This window comes from Oryctolagus cuniculus, chromosome 11 (assembly GCF_964237555.1).
Source record: "Oryctolagus cuniculus chromosome 11, mOryCun1.1, whole genome shotgun sequence".
Taxonomy (NCBI): Eukaryota; Metazoa; Chordata; class Mammalia; order Lagomorpha; family Leporidae; genus Oryctolagus; species Oryctolagus cuniculus.
Genome location: NC_091442.1, coordinates 90,717,600 through 90,738,316, shown reverse-complemented (window position 1 = coordinate 90,738,316; position 20,717 = coordinate 90,717,600). Strand labels below are relative to the sequence as shown.

General features: G+C 38.1%; 1 protein-coding gene across 6 annotated transcripts in view; it reads left to right on the top strand.

The window, feature by feature from the left end:
- The window catches only part of CEP290 (centrosomal protein 290), a 91,108-nt gene that overhangs the window by 68,729 nt on the left and 1,662 nt on the right, over positions 1-20,717 (top strand). For all 6 annotated transcript variants that reach the window (XM_070052680.1, XM_070052676.1, XM_070052679.1 and 3 more), the window contains 9 exons: positions 6,674-6,802; positions 9,675-9,761; positions 11,390-11,554; positions 12,115-12,237; positions 13,261-13,433; positions 16,758-16,899; positions 18,022-18,095; positions 18,688-18,782; positions 20,618-20,697. In XM_070052680.1, coding sequence (XP_069908781.1) covers positions 6,674-6,802; positions 9,675-9,761; positions 11,390-11,554; positions 12,115-12,237; positions 13,261-13,433; positions 16,758-16,899; positions 18,022-18,095; positions 18,688-18,782; positions 20,618-20,697 — 1,068 coding nt within the window. The remainder of the gene's footprint in view (positions 1-6,673; positions 6,803-9,674; positions 9,762-11,389; positions 11,555-12,114; positions 12,238-13,260; positions 13,434-16,757; positions 16,900-18,021; positions 18,096-18,687; positions 18,783-20,617; positions 20,698-20,717) is intronic.

The window sequence follows — 20,717 nt, the reverse complement described above, 5'->3', positions numbered from 1 at the left end:
ATTAATCAAGAGTGCTGTGAAAATGATAAATGGGGACATGAAAATGAGGAGGGGCCGGCGCTGCAGCTCAATAGGCTAATCCTCCGCCTGCGGCACCGGCACACCAGGTTCTAATCCCGGTTGGGGCGCTGGATTCTGTCCCGGTTGCTCCTCTTCCAGTCCAGCTTTCTGCTGTGGCCTGGGAGGGCAGTGGAGGATGGCCCAAGTCCTTGGGCCCTGCACCCCATGGGAGACCAGGAGAAGCACCTGGAACCTGCCATTGGATCAGCGCGGTGCGCCGGCCACAGCACCCCGGCTGCAGCGGCCATTGGGAGTGAACCAACAGAAAAAGGAAGATCTTTCTCTCTGTCTCTCTCTCTGTCCACTCTGCTTGTCAAAAAAAAAAAAAAAAAAAAAGAAAAAGAAAATGAGGAGGAGAATAAGGTAAATCAGAATCATAAAGGAGGTGTTGGCGTTGTGGTGCAGCTGGTTAAGCCATTGCCTGTGACACTGGCATCTCATATTAGCGATGGTTTGAGTCCTAGCTACTTTACTTTTTTAAAAAAATATTTATTTATTTATTTGAAAGTCAGAGTTACACATAGGAGAGGCAGAAAGAGAGAGAGAGAGCTCTTCCATTCGCTGGTTCACTTCCCTATTGGCCGCAATGGCCGGAGCTGCACCAATCTGAAGCCAGGAGCTTCTTCTGGGTCTCCCACGTGGGTGCAGGGGCCCAAGGACTTAGGACATCTTCTACTGCTTTCCCAGGCCATAACAGAGAATTGGATTGGAAGTGGAGCAGCGGGGTCTCAAACTGGAGTTCATATGGGATGCTGGCACTGCAGGCCAGGGCTTTACCCGCTACGCCATAGTGCTCCCTGCTAATGTTCCTGGAAAGGCAGCAGAAGATGGCCCAGGTACTTGGGTCCTTCCCACCACACTGGAGACCTGGATCAAGCTCTAGGCTCCTGGCTTTGGCCTGAACCAGACCTTCCCCAACCCTTGCAGCCATTTTAGGAGTGAATTGGAGGATGGAAGATATCTCTCTCTCTCTCGCTCTCACTCTCTCACTCTTGGTCTCCCCATCTCTCTGTGTAATCTGTAACTCTGCCTTTCAAATAAATAAGTAAATCTTGAAAAAAAAAAAGATTGAAAAAGAGAGGATCACAGAGCTGAGGATGTGATTCATAACTACTCAATCCCAAAGATTCTGCTGTGGAGGGCCGTGGTTATGCCACAATTGCAGATGCTGGGAATCAGTGTGCTGAAAATAATACACAAATTACAAAACTGATGTATGAGTCCAGCCAAGAAATAAAATGTCTCTGATTTGGATACACAGCAATCTTTTGTTTCTTTATTGAGTTTTCTTTTAGAAAGCAGTATGCAGATATGTTGCAAATACGAAAATAGAATGTAGAATTTGTAAGAAATATTAACTATTAATAAACTATGCTAGCCCTATTTTTAACTAGTTCATACAAAAATTAGTGATTATCCTTTTACTAGTTTAGTACTTTTTTAAAACCATTGGTATATACCTAAAAAGCACTATATTAGATGAATAACAAAAATAGAGCACTTAAGAGGTTTTGGTTTTGCCTTAGAAATTTTTTTAAAGATTTATTTATTTATTAGAAAGACAGTTATACAGAGAGAGAAGGAGAGGCAGAGAGAGAGAGAGAGAGAGAGGTCTTCCATCTGCTGGTTCATTCCCCAAATGGCCACAGCAGTTGGAGCTGTGCTGATCCGAAGCCAGGAGCCAGAATCTTCTTCTTGGTCTCCCATGTGGGTGCAGGGGCCCAAGGACTTGGCCATCTTGTACTGCTTCCCCAGGCCATAGCAGAGAACTGGATTAGAAGTGGAGAAGCCAGGACTTGAACCGGTACCCATATGGGATGCTGGCACTGCAGGCAGCAGCTTTACCCGCTGTGCCACAGCGCCAGCCCCGCCTTAGAAATTTTTAATTCTGCTATTTGCAAGACCTCACTATGGTGAGTAATATCAGTAAACGATTTTTGTGATGCATTGCAGCAACCTGAGATACATAGTGAGTTCCTTTAGCGGTCTTTTTGGCCAGGTATTTTAACAGATTTTTTTTCTTTTTTGTATAATGAGAAAAGGGAGCTTACATGTATTGATATCTGTGTTGTGTTAGTGTGTGTTGATCACTGTACTTTTCAGAATAGGATTGATATTTTATGTAGTAGAATAAGTACATCTCTAGTGATCATGAAGATGCCGAACCTGGATATACGTCAAGGTGCAACAATACAAGTTAGAACATTCTTGTGTCTGTACTATTTTTGTCACTTTACCCTGAGGAACAGAATAAGAGCAGCCTGTTCCCAATTGATATTAGACAACATTTATTTTTGTTTTGTTTAACTCTTCCACCTCGTATATTTTAGTCATGTAAGTAAGTCCTCAAAATATCACCTACAATCAGATATCTAAATGTCAAAAGTTAAGTGCATGAAAGTAATTTAATTATTTTTAAAAAAGATTTATTTATGGCCGGCGCTGCGGCTCACTAGGCTAATCCTCCGCCTAGCGGCGCCGGCACACCGGGTTCTAGTCCCGGTCGGGGCGCCGGATTCTGTCCCGGTTGTCCCTCTTCCAGGCCAGCTCTCTGCTGTGGCCAGGGAGTGCAGTGGAGGATGGCCCAGGTGCTTGGGCCCTGCACCCCATGGGAGACCAGGAAAAGCACCTGGCTCCTGGCTCCTGCCATCGGATCAGCGCGGTGCGCCGGCCGCAGTGCTCTGTCCGCGGCGGCCATTGGAGGGTGAACCAACGGCAAAGGAAGACCTTTCTCTCTGTCTCTCTCACTGTCCACTCTGCCTGTCAAAAAATAAAAAAATAAAAAAAAAAAAAGATTTATTTATTATTTGAAAGGCAGAGTTACAGAGAGAAAGAAGGAGAGAGAGAGATCTTCTATCTGCTGGATCACTCCCCAGAGGCCACATGGCGAGAGCTGGGTCAGGCCAAAGCCAGGAACCAGGAGCTTCATCCTGGGTGTGGGGGCCCAAGGACCTGGACCATCTTCTGCTGTTTTCCCAGGTGTATTAGTAGGGAGTTGGATCAGAAGTGGAGCTGCTGGGATACAAATCAGCACCCGTATCGGATGCTGGCGTTGCAAACAGCACCTTAACCCATTAGGCTGCAACACTGGCCCCTAATTCTTTTGTTTTTAAAATTTATTTATTTATTTGAAAGTCAGAGTTTAGACAGAGAGGGAGAAGCAGAGAGACACAGAGCAGGGAGAAATAGTTTCCATCTACTGGTTTACTCTCCAAGTAGCCACAATGGCCAGAGCTGAATCAGGCCAAGGCCAGGAGCTAGGAGCTTCATCTGGTCTTCCCTGTGGATGGCAGAGGCCAAAGCACTTGAGCCATTTCTGCTGCTTTCCCAGGCCATTAGCCAGGAGCTGGATGGGAAGTGGAGCAGCTGGGACACACACCAGTGCCATATGGGATGCTGACATCACAGGAAGTGACTTTGCCCTATACCACAATGGAAGTCCCAGTAATTTAATTCTTAATTTCATTTCTTAAACCGGGTTTACAATGCTTTTTTTTTTTCTTGAAAATAAATAAATGAGAATTTGGGATTTCCGCTGTGTGTTATCTCTGACTCCCATTCACTAAAAATTTGTTTTCATTTATACATTTTTATATGTTTATTTATTCATTTTTTTTATTTGAAAGGCAGAGAGAGAGAGAGAGAGATCTTCCATTTGCTGGGTTATTTCCCAAATGCCTTCAGTAGCCAGGGCTGGCTCAAGTTGAAGAGAGGAGCCAGGAACTCCATTTGGGTCTTTCATGTGGCTGACAGCGACTCAAGTGCTTGAGCTGTCATCTGCTGCCTCCCAAGAACATTAGCAGGAAGCTAGATGGGAAGTAGAGAGGACTGTATCCCACTCACTCTGATGCGGGATGCAGGCATCCCAAGCAGGGCCTAATCTGTTGCAGCACAATGCTGTCCCAGTTAATGCTTTTTAACAAGATCCTCTCCTGTAAAGAGAATTTGGAAGTCCCATGAAGTTTGTTATAAAGTAATTCTGTTTATATTATCATAGAATAGTGTTTCATTAGATATTTCTCAGAAATTTAGACATTTTCAACTAATATGTATAGTTTTATTACCTGAAAACAGAGGAGAAAAAATGATCCACCTTCATTTACATAATAATCACACTCACATTTTAGTAAGAAGTATATTAAAATTCTTCCCATGTGAGATATTTATTATAAATAATTGTCCTCTTCTTAAGTAATAAGCAGTATATATATCCTCCTCTTAAGTGATAGTCAGTATATTTTATATCTGTTAATCCATGGTCCCCATAGGGGACTAGCACTTGTTGAATCAAGTAGCTACCAGAAGAAAGGGAGTGGAAGAACTCAGGTATCAAGGAATCCAGATTTCCATGATGACAGAGGTTTTAAATGTCAGCTTGTCTAGTGCTTTCATTCACAAGTGCAGGAACGGACAGTCAAGTGACAGGATTGGCCTTAGTGTTAACTTTTTTAAAATTTATTTTTAAATTTTGTTTAGGGTATACAAATTTCATGAATTTCCTATATACAGATTCAGTAACGAAGTGATACTTCCACCTCACCCTCCCTCCCACCCAAGCTCCCGTCCTTCTTCCTCCTCCCCCTCCTATGCCCATTCTTAATTTTTCAAAGATTGACTTTTCAGTTTACTTTATACTCACAAGATGAACCCCACACTAAATAAAGAGTCCAACAAATAGTATGAACAAAAAGACACTGTTCCTCAACAATCGGGACAAGGACTGTAAATAGTCATCTCAAACTCCCAAGTAGCAGAATCAGAATGTATATTTGAACTTTATAAGTCAGAATGTATTCCTGTGATTAACAGACTTCAACTTGTTTTCTTTCTACTATGTAAGTGCATGTGCACAACATTCCCTCCAACAGAAATCGGGTGGACACGTACTGTCATTCTGCCAGTGCTTTTGTGATATGCCTTAATCAGAATCAGACATCTGCCTGGAGTATTTGTACTCATCTATAACCTTTTGACTATTTCTTCACTTTTACTATGTTTTACTAAGAAAAGTGTGTGTGTATGTGTGTAGTGTGTATTTCTTTATTTTTTTAAAACTTGAGGGGCCCGCGCTATGGCATAGCAGGTAATGCCACCGCCTGCAGTGCTGGCATCCCATATGGGCGCCAGTTCGCGTACCGGATGCTCCACTTCTGATCCAGCTCTCTGCTATAGCCTGGGAAAGCAGTAGAAGATGGCCCAAGAGTTTGGGCCCCTGCACCCATGTGGGAGACCCGGAAGAAGCTCCTGGGTCCTGGCTCGGATTGGCTCAGATCCAGCCGTTGCAGCCATCTAGGGGGTGAAACAGTGGATGGAAGATCTCTCTCTCTCTCTCTCTCTCTTTCTACCTCTCCGTCTCTCTGTATGTAACTCTGACTTTCAAATTAATAAATAAATAAATCTTTAAAAAAAAAACTTGAGCATGAATACATCAGAACAATAATGTAAAGTATTTGACCTACTGTTTAGTAAAAAGATGTAATCAAGCCAGGCATAACATATTTATGTATTTTGAGAATTATAATATCCGTGGAGTATTGACTTTATAGCCCATCAAGTCAGTAGAGAAGAGGAAGATGGAGAAAAAACTAAAACTGTGCTTAGTACTTTCACATAATTATATCATCTAATGCTTACCATAATCCTGTGAAGCAGGTGGTATTATACCTAATTTATAAAAACATATAATAAAGCATATTTTATGTTTCAAATAATTTTATGATTTGGAATGAAAAGTAAAAATAAACATAATATATGAACCCTAGGTAGATTCATGCCAAGAAAAATACAAAATCATGTTGATGGATTTCAGAGGTGGGAAGAACTTTGTGAAGGAGGAAGGAATTGAGGCAGTTCTTTATGTAGCCTAGTTTATTAGTTTAGTAGCTGCTGTAAGAGAGTGAAAGATGTGATGGCTTAAGTAACAAACACTTATGATCCCACACTTCTGGAGGCTAGAAGTTACAAAGTCAAGGAGTTGGCAGAATTTGTCCTTCTGAAAGCAGTGAGGGAATGATCTATCTGGAGCCTCTCTTGTAGCTTATAGATGGCCATCTTCTCCCGTCTCATCATATTGTCTCTCCTCATGGATGTCTTAGTACCCAAATACAAAGTTTCCCTTTTTGGTCAGGATACCAGCCATATTGGATTAGGGTCCACCCTATCAACTTTATTTTAAATTTCTTACCTCTGTGAAGACTGTACTTCAAATAAAGTCACATTTATTCTGAGGAATTATGGTTTGGATATATGGATTTGGGAGGAGGGGGTGAACCATTCATAATGATAATAATCATACTTTATTATGGGCTAACAAAACCTCCATAAATTAGTTAAACCACTGTGAGAGTATATACTAAGGCATTATGTATATAGATGTTATTAAGAAATGTTTGATTTTGCTTTCTGTTTTCATTAGAGCAAGTGATATTACCTTTTCTCCTGCAAGTTTCATATTCCAACTTAATTATTATTTAATTTTTTTAGAACTCTCCAATTTTCTTATATTCCTTTGAGGAAGGAAGTTCCCTTTGGCATAATGTTATCTATTCAGTATATCTTGTGCCACTTTTATTTACTGAAGTTTTAACATATTCCTAATATCATTTTCTTGAAGACTTCAGTAGAGTCTGAGCACTCTGAGAGAGAACAGGAGCTTCAGAAGGAAAACTTGAAGTTGTCAACCGAAAATATTGAACTGAGATTTCAGCTTGAACAAGCAAATAAAGATTTGCCAAGATTAAAGGTAATTTTAATATTACTTATTATAACTAGGAAATCTAATGCCTGAAATCCACCCCCATAGCTATTATGTTCACTTATAGTAGCTTATGAAGAAAAGTGAAAAACTATATTGATTAAGTGTCATATCAGTAGCATACTTTATACATTTGCAGTAATTTGTGGATTTCCCAGTTCTTTAATTTTCTAAAGCTTTATTTATTTGAAGGAGTTACAGACAGAGAGGGAGAGACAGAGAGAGGTATCTTTACACTACTTCACTCCCCCCGAAGGTCGCAAACGTCCAGGGCTGGGCCAGGCCGAAGCCAGAAGCCAGAGCTCCTTCCAGGTCTCCCTCATAGGAGCAGGGGCCCAAGCACTTGGGCCTCTCCCACTGCTTTCCCAGGCTACGAGCCGGGAGCTGGATTGGAATGGGAGCAGCCAGGACACAAAGCAGCACCATATGGGATGGCAGTGTTATAGGCAGCTGCTTTACCTGCTGTGCCACAATGCTAATTGCCTATTGAGATGGCCTACTTTGTATCACATACTCTTCTAGGAGCTGGGAACTGGCAGTAAAAAACAAGAACAAAATAAAAAACAGGAGCAGGCATGGTGGCACAGTGGGTTAAGGCAGTGCTTGGAATGTGTGCATCCCATATCTGAGTTCTGGTTCTAGTTCGGGCTTCTCTGCTTCAAATCCAGCTTCCTGCTAATGCATTCTGGGAGTCAGCAGGAGATGGCTCAAGTGTCTGGACCACTGCCATAAAGATGAGAGACCTGGATGGAGTTTTAGTCTCTTGGTTTTGGCCTGACCCAGCCCTAGCTGTTGCAGGCATTTGGGGTGTGAACCAGCTAATGAAAGATCTTGATCTCATTCTCTCTCTCTTTCTCCAGCTCCAAGTCTCTGCCTCTCTCCTGCTTCTATCTCGTCCCTTCCACATCTCTTCTCCTATCTCCCTCACCACCTCTCCCTCTCCCTAACCACCTCTGCCTCACTACCTCTCTTTCTATGCTCCCCGCCTCCTTCTCCCTCTCCTCCCTCTGTTAACTCTGCCTTTCAAGTAGATGAAAATAAGTAAATGTTAAAAAAATTGGATAAACCTTTACTGTAAGGCAAACTTCCACAAACCTTAGCAAAATTACAGAGAAAAATCTCTGAAAATGTAATGTGTCTGGAAGAATTCTTTGGTGGAATCACACCTCAGCAAGTATTAGGCACTTCACACGATAGAAGAATACTTTGTGACCAAGACTGGTTACCTGTTCTTCAGAAATTCTTTTCTCTCTTATACAACCTACATTTCAAGTTTCCCATTATTGTAAATGAGAGCAAGTAAATGAACTGTGCTTTCATGTATAAGTTTTGCTAACAAATAATGATAATAAAACAAATCCATGCAAGGACAGAACTTACTTTCTCTTGGGGCACATTGGCAGTAAACAAACAATTTGGTATGTCAGCTGATGTTAAGTGCTAAGAAAGAATAAAACATGACCGGGTTGAAGAGTGAATGGAAGCGAGGGGTCCAATTTAAAATAGGGTAGTAAAGGAAGGCTTCCTTAATAAAATAATTATAGACAGCTAGGGGGAAGGTAAAGAGTAAGGTGTGCAGGTGCTGCAGGGTTCCAGACAACAGAATCAGCAAGTTTAAATGTTCTGGGGTAGGAGGATTCGTGATAACATTTTTCAAATTTTTCATTTACTTTCACTTTATTTGTACAGCAGAGAGAGACAGAGATGAAATCTTCCATCTGCTCATTCACTCCCCAAATGCATGCAAGAGTCAGGTCTGGGACAGGCAAAAGCTAGGAGCCTAGAACTATCCAAGTCTCCCACACGGTAGCAAGGACCTAAGTGGAGCCAAGACTTGATCCCAGGCATTCTGATATGGGAGGCTGGTGTCCTAGGTGGCATCATTACCACTGCATCAAATAACTGCCCTGCTTGATATATTTTATCAATTGCCACACTTTAACGATAGTTTTTTTAGACATTTTATATTATTTATTCTGATATTATTAACTTTCTTTATTTTTGGTTTTCCAGATATTACTTAATTTATAGGAATCTTTTCTCTTGGCTAGCCAATTGTTTCAGTTCTGTTTTCTAATCTAGAATAGTAGCAGTGTGATGATATAATGAAGTTACGTCCTGTTTTTCATTCTAATTTTTACACAGTTGGAACCCATGTTACAAGTTCCATTCTCTTTCTGTGTAACACATGAATAAGAATCTACCTGTTTAACTTATGGGACAATTAATATTATACTTCTGCACTCAGATTTATATTGTACACTAAGATAGTAATATGGAAAATATTTCTTGGCATTCATATACAAAAGACTCTGGTATCATTCAACATACGTCTTCATTAAAAATTTTCCTTGTTGGAGTAGAGACCTATGTGTTTAGTTTGGCTGCTTGAAGCGATCAGGTTTTTTGTTTTTGTTTTTGTTTTTTGTTTTTTGTTTTTTTTTTGACAGGCAGAGTGGACAGTGAGAGAGAGAGAGAGACAGAGAGAAAGGTCTTCCTTTGCCGTTGGTTCACCCTCCAATGGCCGCCGCGGCCGGCGCGCTGCGCACCCTGGCCGGCGCACTGCGCCTATCCGAAGGCAGGAGCCAGGTACTTATCCTGGTCTCCCATGGGGTGCAGGGCCCAAGCACTTGGGCCATCCTCCACTGCACTCCCTGGCCACAGCAGAGAGCTGGCCTGGAAGAGGGGCAACTGGGACAGAATCCGGCACCCCGACCAGGACTAGAACCCGGTGTGCCAGCACCGCAAGGCGGAGGATTAGCCTAGTGAGCCGTGGCGCCGGCTGCAATCAGTTGTTTAGATAAATTGTTAGCCATTTATTTTTAAAAGTTATAGCTATGTTAATTGTTTTATCTTTTAGAATCAAGTAAGAGATTTGAAAGAAATGTGTGAATTTCTTAAAAAAGGAAAAATGGAAGTTGAACGGAAACTTGGCCATGTTAGAGGGGTGAGTATATGAGAATATGTGATAATTTGTTTACATTTCAGAAGTGATTTCCAGAAGTGAAAAGTTTAGGTATCGCGGTAGTATTGGCATCTTTTCTAGTGCCTGTAGTTTTAGTTTTTCTTCTATTATATCTAAAATGTAAAGCATCATTAAGCTTTCTTCTGTGTTTCAAGTTGATGTGTTTATCATCTATTACATCCTACATGCTTTTTATTTCACTTACATTCCAAATCATCTCTCCTGTCCTTGATCACGTCCTCCATACCTTGATAGCATGTAAGTTTCAGGAATTTTCTTCTCGTTAACCACATGCTTTTTGGTCTGCTTCTAATATTTTAAAACTTTTATCTACAGCAACTTCTTGTTATAATGTTCTATAAATGTGTTTCCCATTTTTTGTATTATATTTTACCTCCCATTCAATTTTGTATTCACTTTATATAATGAATAAATTTTGCTTAGTAGGGCAAAACAAAGATTTAAGCCACTGTTGATTTCATGCTGGTGAGTGTAATAAATGAAAGCAATCGTGTGAAAACTCACTCAGGTACTAATATTAACATGTGATAAAATCTTTGAAAATATTGAGTATTGTCTGGAAGCTGTTGAGAACATGTCTTGCTAACAGCAACATTTGTTTCTCAAGTGAAAATATATATGCACATGATAAACACAAGAGATCTTCAAAAAGTTCATGGAAAATATCTATGAAAAATTTTACACTAATATAAACATTTTAATTTCATTTTCTATTAAATTTCTTTGAAATCTCCTGTAATACTATTTTATCTAACTAAAAAATAATTTTTTAAAAAGAAAATACATGTATTAATTTGATCTTTTCTAACTAATGTAATTATGAAAGTATATATTGAGATTATATGTTTATATTTCAGAGGTATTCATTGCGTAGTATGAAGAGTAAACTGCAAAAAAAGCACACTATTTTTATATTGAGATTATATATAAGTTATAATTTAGGGGTATTCATTGCATAGTATAAGCTTATATTTCAGTGATATTCATTGCATAGTATGAAGAGTACTAAATTACAAAAAAATCACACTATTTTATCAGGCTATTAGAACATTTTGTCTTAAACTATGAACAGTTAAACTTACTACTTGATGATCTGTCTTTTTAAATATCTTTATACAAGGTTTTTTATTTCAGATGTCTCTTACGTTGGGTAAAAACTAAATTTCTAGGCAATGGCTATTCTTACAAAAAATTGCTTATAATATACCACAGTTAAAATTTGACTACTCATGAGCTTCTTAAAGATATAATTTCTCTTTTGTGGTTTTATTCCATATAAGGAAAATTTGAATATATTGGAGAGAACACTAAACAAACAGAATATTTAAATTTTTTCTCCTGTATCAGACATCAAAGGTAGACTATTTTAGTTACTTATTAACTGTATGATTTTAAGAATATCAGATTCTTTATGTCTTGGTTTTCTGATATGTAAAGTAAGAACTTCTATCTCATTACATGCAGTTATTTTAAGGATGGCATCAAATATCAGCATTATTAATAAGTAACAATAAGCCTTTTATGTTGTTGGTACCTTGTACCATACACTGTAAAACTACTTGATTAAATTAATAATTATTCTTTTGTAGTCTGGAAGAAGTGGAAAGACAATCCCAGAACTAGAGAAAACCATTGGTTTAATGAAAAAAGTAGTTGAAAAAGTCCAAAGAGAGAATGAACAGTTGAAAAAGGCATCAGGAATACTCACCAATGAAAAAATGGCAAATATTGAAATGGAAAATGAAAAATTGAAGGTAATTTTTAATGTGTTCATTTTTGTAAAAATGTTTTACTATTTAAATTTTATTACTCTTTAAGGAAAATTCCAAATACTGTGCTACAAATGGCTTTAATGAAAGTAGCATATGTTTTATACATACAAAAGGAAAAACAAAAATCCTTACTGTAATACTGGCTAATGATGGTCACAGGTTAGCTCCATTTGATTTTCCTAATTATTTCAGGACCAGTGTTTTTAACTCTGATTGAATTACATGAGGCTATTTTTTAAAGTGAGATACAGAAACCCTCTCCCTGAGACTGATTTCGTTGTTTCAGGGTGAGTCCTAACACAGATGTTATGTGGAGGAGTTGTTTGCTTTTGAAATCATCAGTTTTTTCTGATATTCAATCAAAGTTGGAAAATTTTGTCATAGATTATCAATGGATATCCAAGGAAAAACTTTGATTCTATCATATATGGGCTCTAAAACTACATTGAATTGTTTTATGAGTTTAAAAGATGATATTTTACTTCCTTGTTTTGATAATGTGTTTTTTTTCTTATTAGTTTTTTAATTATTATTTTTGCTAGACTGAATTAGAAAAACTTAAAGCTCATCTTGGGCGTCAGTTGAGTTTGCACTATGAATCCAAGACAAAAGGCACAGAGAAAATTGTTGCTGAAAATGAAAGGCTTCGTAAAGAACTTAAAAAGGTATGACTTGTATGACTGAGAGTTAATTTTTATTTTTATCATGTAGTAAATCTTGGAAAAGCAAAGTAGATCCTTGATGAGAATGTCTATTCTTACTACACACTAATAAATTTAGGAGTTGTGTTTTTATACCTACCATCATTATATCCTTTCATCATAATGGACATTGATAATAAAAATAAATAAGTTTAGAGGTAGTATAATGTGGAAGCTACTTGTCCTGGATTCAGTTCCTAGATCTGTTACTTTTTATCCACAGGAATCAGAGCAAGCTACTAACAGTTTCTATTTCTCCATTTTCCGATCTGTAAAATTGGGAATAAATAAGTACACCTATCTTAAAGACATGCCATTAGTTCATTAGATGAGTTAATGTTTATGTACATGACTTAAAACAATGCCTGATATTACAAAATAGAGCATATGAAACAATTTTTGTTAAACAGTAGTATTCCTTACTATTTAAAAAGCAAAATATATTCCTTACTGCAGACAAATAGATATTAGTTATGTGGATGATCTGGTGAATACATTGAAGCTAATATTTTAAATTAGTTAGTATGGTATCTGAATGCTTTGTGAGGCCAGAATGATACTGGGTCTTGAATGTGGATGTCTAATGGTAGAATTTATCTATGTTGCTTATGCATCATTTATACCTACGTAGGTTTTTAAGTATTATAAAGTCAAAATAAGGCATCTTTTAAATGTGTAAAGACATGAAGTATCCAATATCCCAATATTTTAAAATGACTAATTTAAACGAACCACTAGAGTACAATACTTATGAATGTATTTTGCAACCTCATTTACATGATCAGTTTGTCCTAATTATAATCATATTGGTTTGCTATTTTAGAGGAAAGGGAAGATTGTATTTTTATTCAAGTTTGAACCAGCATTTATTTGGAACTCCATGTTATTTTTTCTTTTCTGGTTTGTAATGGTAATTTTTTAATATATTGCATCTATAAGAGTAGTATTACATTGTGCCATAACACACTAATTAGCTTGTAATGATAGGAAACTGAAGCTGCAGAGAAATTACGGATAGCGAAGAATAATTTAGAGATTTTAAATGAGAAGATGACAGCTCAACTAGAAGAGACTGCAAAGAAATTACAGTTTGCAGAAAGTAGAGGGCCACAGCTTGAAGGTGCTGACAGGAAGAGCTGGAAATCAATTGTCATTACAAGGTAGGGACAAATAGTTTAAAATTTATATGAAGTTTTATTAGTTTTAATTTTGACATCATGCTTTCAAAGATGACATTATTCAGAATAATCTAGTTTTTTTTTTTTTTTTTTTCATAAACAGTTCTGTTACTTAACATAGGATTCACTTTTTCTCCTGTCCTTGAATTGCCGGAGAGTTTGTTTTTCTTCCTTAAAATGCTTGACTAGTAGCACTGACCATGGGGCAAGCCATGGAACAGAGCAGAACTGAGGCTGGGCCAAGGTCTTAGGGCTGGGTTTGCATAATGAAGCTGCTGTCAACCATGGGCCTGAGCTGACGTTGTCCAGCTTCTCTTGCTGTTTTCTTCCACCTTCAGCCTCCTCTTCTTGGCTATGTTCACTTTCTACTTCAAGTTCATATGAGCCAGGAACAGTTGAACTCTTGTCATAATGTGTGGCATGCAGGATCTCACCAGTGGTTTTGGAGTTATAGCCCCGAGCAACTTTCTCTTCAGATAGCCCCAGTAGATGAATTCAGCAGCAACTTTGGTGTCTTATTGTCCTCTGCTTTCTGGTACTTGATTTTCTCCAACTCTGCTTACCTCTATCTACAAGTATATGGGGTTATTCTGTGTGAGACTAATCTTTGCAGCTATAGAGGTGATGGGAGTTCACTAATAAATATTGGGATGCCCATTGCCACTGTAACCACAGGAGGTTTGTCATGACTGTTGAGTCAGTAGAAGGCTCTGATGTCATTCCTATTTCTAATTTTATTTTATTTTGTAAAGATTTATTAATTTATTTGAAAGGTAGAGGCAGAGAGAGAGAGATTGAGAGAGAGAAAGATTGATCTTCCATCCTCTGGTTCACTCCCCAAATGGCTGCAACGGCTAGAACTGGGCCCTTTCAAAGTCAGGAGCCTGGAGCTTCTTCCAGGTCTCCCAAGTGGGTATAGCGATCCAAGGGCTTGGACCATTTTCCCCTGCTTTCCTAGGCCATAGCAGAAAGCTGGATTGGAAGTGGAGCAGCCAGGACTCGAACCGGCACCCATATGGTATGATGGCACTGTAGGCTGTGGCTTTACCTGCTACACAACAGCTCCAGCCCCTATTTCTAATTTTAAACGGTTATGTCCAGGAGCCTGATAGTGATTAGTGGGATCCTGCCCATGTCCTTTTTTATATAAAGTTGTCCTCTATGAAATTGTATTCTTTACTGTCTGTCTAGGGTACCTGCTGCTTCCCTCATCCTTATCTACTATCTCCATGTGTGTCTTTGAGAACTACATGCACACTACCTACTATTTGGAATGGTCTTGATCAGAGGTGAGATAGCAACTACCATCAATGTAACTAAGATGAGTATCTTAGCACAGACAGCCTGAAGCAAGTCCCAAAGTGGGGCTGCTACATTCCACTTGCCCTTGTCAGCCAAGTCTAAGGAGGAAAAAAACAGGTGAAACAGGTATCTTAGGGGTTAGCCAGATAGTAGATGTGCAGTCCTGGAGAAGTCCATAGCTCCTGTCCTAAGACCAGAATCTACTCTGCTACCTCCTAACCCTCACTTTTCCTATCTGCAAACTAGGAACAGTCAGTTTCTCTGTTAGAACTGGCAACAGGGTTAAATGAATGAAGTGTGATAGACTGAGGGAGAAAGGGGTTTCTTTGTTCTTGTTGGACCCTGGAAGTGGCTGTCAGCCAGCAGACCTATCAGTTGATTTGTTGGTTATTCATTTATTTTCTTCTTCAATCACATATGAATCCATAAAAAATTTAGAATCACTATGAGTTTTATTTATTCAACAGATATTTACAAAGTACATGCTACTGCTAGGCTATAAGCTTCACGTTGGATGTTATCTCTAAAAGGCCTATCCTGCCGAAGTTCCTGCAGAGAGCCAGGTAGCTGCCTTGGTTTAGAAAGACAGAATTCTGACTAGGACTTCAAGTAAATTATATCCCTTCTGTGGGATCGATGTCCTTCCTCTTCTAAAAGGGCTCTGTGAGGCTGTAGGAGAGATTGTTAGTATGAAAAGCATTTATAAGGTTTATGAGCAGTTGGCTGAAATGATGGTGGTAATCATAATTGAAGATGAATGTATTTTAGTTTGTGTGCTTTTAATCTGAGAACTATTCAGGTTTACTGAACATAGAATAGGACTTTAAACCATTTTGAAGAAGACAGAAGTCCATGTAGAACCCTCTTGACTGAGAGAAGGCTCTTTCTGATCTGGACCTCCAGGTTCCCTAAGTCCACCATTTTTTTTTTTTTTTTCTTGCTAAGGTCTAGAGCTTAGATTTGTGTAACTCATTCAGAAAAGCAGTTCAGTTATCTATTTGGGGACCCATGAAACAGGTCTTGTTCATGCTAAATTCTTTATAATTGCTCTATTCTTTACTCAAGAAACTTATTGATACATATTTTGTGTCAGGTCTTAAGCTGACTGCTAGGGCAGCCAGGATGATCTGGGGCTGTTTTAGATAAGACAATCAGAGAAACCTTCTGCTTGAGTCACTTTTGAACACAGAACTGGATGAAGGGAAGGAGCGAGCTTCTGATATTTCACCACTAAGCTCTGGTAGATAATCTTTGTTAGTTTAAAAACGTCTTCTAATCTAACTTTCTAAGATGTAGCAAAATCTGTTTGAGCGTATTTAGACAATCTAATTTTCTTTTTGTGTCTTGTCTATCCCAGATTTTGTTCCCAAAGTTGTACTAGCCTTTTTAACGTAGCCAGAAGATGTTCCTTCTTTTTCTTTCTCTGGAAAAATTTGAATATTGTATGCATTGTCCTGCTATAGGTATGATGTGCTTGTAAAATTGTTTGAATCAGTTTTTAAAAAATTTATTTTGGAATCTGGATTTTTTTAAACTTTTAATCATTTCTTAAGTGAGTATAAATCTATTTAGATGTTTATAAGCTTCATTCATATACTGCCTCTCTCAATTGTGCTTTTGCAAAACTTTTTCTCCCATTCTGTTGTATCCTTTTTATCTACTAATATAAATTTGATGTTCTAGTGAATTTTACTATGTATTTTCTTATTTTTATGACTGAAAACAAGGTCTTAGATTTAAACTTACAATGACCAGATTGTCTCTATCCTTGTTTAGAATCACAGAAAACACCTAAAGCCTTTATTTTAATTGTATAATTTATTAACTAGGGATATTTATCACTTGCTATCTCCTTTTAATGATACATAAATATCCAGCTAAAGATTTGACTAGAAGAAACACTATAATTAGGATTCTTTAGTGCAGTAATTTGAACTGACCTTTAAATCAGTGAAAAAAATCATTTGTCATGTCTGTGCTATTTATATTTCTTTATACTTTTAGGATGTATGAAACTAAGTTGAAAGAATTGGAAACTGATATTGCCAAAAAAAATCAAAGTATTAGTGATCTTAAGCAACTTGTAAAAGAAGCAACAGAGAGAGAACAGAAAGTTAAGAGATACACTGAAGATCTCGAACGACAGGCAAGTAATGTGATTTTTCTTTACATGATAAAATAATTCATATCTCAAGAATTTTCTTGCATTGTCTTCTGCAGATAAAAATGAATTCCTGATTAATCATTCCCATAGAAGCCATCTAACTGGATGGCACAATTTAACTCAGTGATACCACTCCTATTTGTTTTAGCCAGAAACTTTGGATCATCCTTGACTTCACTGTTTCTCTCATTCTTCACATTTTTCATCAACTCGTGTTAGTGCTATTTTCAAAATATATCCCAAATCTGACCACTTTTCAGCATGTCTAATCACTAATAATCTTTCTTATTAAGATTTTTTTATTTATTTGAAAGTCCGAGTTACAGAGAGAGAGGGAGAGACAGAAATGAGAGATCTTCCATCTTCTTGTTCACTCCCCAGATGGCCTCAATGGCTAGAGTTGGGCCAGTCCAAAGCCAGGAATTCTCCCACGTGGGTCTTTCATGTGGGTAGCAGGGGCCCAGGCACTTGAGCCATCTTCTGCTGATTTTCCCAAGCCATTAGCAGGGAGTTGGGTTGGAAGTAGAGCAGCTGGGACTCTAACTGGCACCCGTATGGGTGCTGAAACCACAACACTGGCCCCCATCACTAACAGCCTTGTGCAGGCTATTGTCTCATACCTGAACAATTACAATAATGCCCTGATACGATTTCATGCCAAATCCTATCAGTCTCATCCTCAGAATCTTCTAGTGGTTCTCCATTACCTTAGTAAAACTTAAAGTTCTTTTCATAACCTATATGGACATCTATAATCTGGTACCTAGTTTTCTCTCTAGTCTCATCTTCTGCTTTTACCCTCATTCATATTATTTAGCCACATTAACCTTCCTTCAGTCCTTTGAACAAAACAGTTCAGATTTCAAGTGCTTGCTTATTTCTATTGTTTACAACACTTTTCACCCCAAAATCTGATAGGCACTCCCACACTTCATGTCTCTTCCTAAATGAAGGCTCATCTGAAGTGAACATAGAAATAGATTTATGTATGCTTTTGAAAACCCAACTTTTAACTTTTAATACTATATTAAAAATGTATATTTTTATAAAACCTCTTATTTCCCTGTCAAAACTGTATATTCTATTTTTTCATTGTGTCCAAAGATTGAGATTCTCAAACAAGTTCCTGATGGTGTCATGACAGAGCAAGACCTTAAACGGGAGCTTCAAGTTCTTAGGTACATTATAAGCTCATATGGTTACTTTGGTTTATTTTTTTCTTCTTCTTTTAAAACCATTTTTGTATAACCAGATTTGCTGCTAATGAGAGACTAGACTTTTTCACTTTTGTTGCTTAATAAGTTCACCAGGTCCTTATTCTGTCCTTCTATTGTCAATCTAACAGTCTGTCTTTTACATTAATAGGTACTAGGGAAAAAGGGTAAATCCAATCTGAGTTTCTAGTTTGTAATTTAGTTGAAACTTTTCTAACCGTATAGCGTGAATTAAACCTTAGCTTCCAAAAGGCAAATACTAATGAAAGACAGAGCGAGTAATTCTTTACTGCCAGGAGTCTCTGCAGCCTACTTCATTCTGCTTCTCTTACAAGAACACTACTCTTGAAAATGAAATAGCATCAGTAACTGAGTAAACATGAAGACTTTTGATTACATGCTGTTTGAGAATGCAGCATTCAGAGTAAATGAACGTTTATTTGGATAAATGCTAACACATTCTGAGTACTGTATAATATTAAATCATAAGAAATGCCCATGTATTTTGTGGAGCAATGTGTTTTTGTTCATCATATTATTTATCATTATATTGCAGATTAGCTAATAGCCAACTGGATAAAGAAAAAGCAGAATTAATCCAACAGATAGAAGCTAACAAGGACCAAAGTGGAGCAGAAAGTGCTGTATCTGGTAACATGTCTTCCAAAACATTAGCTACCCCAAGTTTTTGAATTAGGGTTTGCCTTTATTTGTTTATTCAGAATTATGAATTATGTTTCCCTATGAAATTAGATCCCTGGTAGGAAGTTTGAGAGCCATTATAACCATGCTATAAAAATATCCCCATTAAGCCCTTTGAATTATTTAGACTATAAGAGTAGCAAGTACTCAAGGGTTTTTCTCCTTGTATTATAGATTAATCCCAATATAATGCTAAGCAATGATTAGGACGGTTGCTTCCAGTTGCTAAATATTGTTCCTTTTAATTCCTCTTTACTAATTGTTACATTTAAAACTTTTTTCTTAACAAATAAATACTACTTAGATTCTTTTTCCCTTTAACAAAGTAGTCTATCCTCTTCCATTCATTCACAAGTGATTATAATCATTTCCACATTCCTATGTGCATGTGTGCACATTAACACATACATGCATATAAAATGTGTGTAAGTAGGTTCAATGTATAATTGATCTTCATTATTCATAGATTCCTATACTCACTAAAAATGTATGTATAACCCCAGAATCAGTACCTTTTTTTGAGAAGCAAAGCACCAACTTTATTGTTCTTGGCAAATTCTCAGGAACTGTCCCTAACACAGAATTTAAAGTAAAAGCTGTATTGGAGGAACAGGCTTAGCTTTGTGGCCAAATAGGACTTCCTACTCCTTTTCCTTTCAGAAGTAAGGACAGTTGGGGCTCTCAGGGGTCTTGTCCTGGCACATCCCACCAGACACTGGTTACTGCTGTGGCATAGTAAGTAAAGCTGCCGCTTGCGGTGCCGCATCTCATATGGCAGTGGTTTGAGTCTCAGCTGCTCCACTTCCAATCCAGCTCTATGCTATAGCCTGGGAAAGCAGTACAAGATGGCCCAAGTGTGTGGGCCCCTGCACCCACATGGGAGACCAGGAAGAAGCTCCTGGCTCCTGGCTTCGGATCAGTGCAGCTCCAGCTGTTCCATCTATTTGGGGGAAGTGAACCAGCAGATGGAAGACCCCTCTCTCTCTCTCTCTCTTTGCCTCTGCCTCTCTCTGTAAATCTCTTTCAAATAAATAATTTTTAAAGACCTTGCTGTTGAAACAGAAAAGATGTTTATATAGAAAAAAAATTTATTTGAAAGGCAGAGTTACAGAGGGAATCTTCTCTTTGCTGGTACATTCCCCAAATGGCTACAACAGGTCTCCCACATGGTGGCAAGGGCTCAGCTCCTTGGGTTGTCTTCCACTGCTTTCCCACGCATACTAGCAGGGAGTTGGATCCAAAGTGGAGCAGCTGGGACTCAAACTGGTGCTCGTATAGGATACTGGTGTCATAGGCTGTGGCTTGTCCCACTGTAACACTGGCTGCTGAATATCCACATTTCTTGATTGATTTAACATTCATTCAGTTGTCAAATTTATGTTCTCATCAATATGCATAATTTATTAATATAATAACAGCATTAATCCTTTGGTTATTATTTGTGCCAAACATTTCCTCTTATAGCTTCCTTTAATTTTATGAGTAAACTTTTTTTGCTTAATTTGAAAAGCAGAGAATGAGGTAGACAGAGTTCTTATTCACTGGTTCATCCGCCAGGTGCCCACAATGTCAAGGACAGGGCCAGGGCCAAAGCCAGGAACTTCTTATGGAATTAAATACTTTATAGCATATGGTATTTACAGCCTGAAAAGGATTTCAACCATAAGATGTCATATTTTTCTAGGTTCTATAAGTTTTCTGCTTATTGTCTGCAACAAATCCTTTATCATGAACTTACTCCATGTGGGAAAAAGCTGGGGTTAATTTTCATAATTTTTTGGCAGATCCTGATCAACTAAAGGAAACAGTAAAAGACCTAGAGGTACAGCTTAAAACAGCAAATCTAGAAAAGCAGCATTTAAAGGTAATTGTTCAGTTATATCT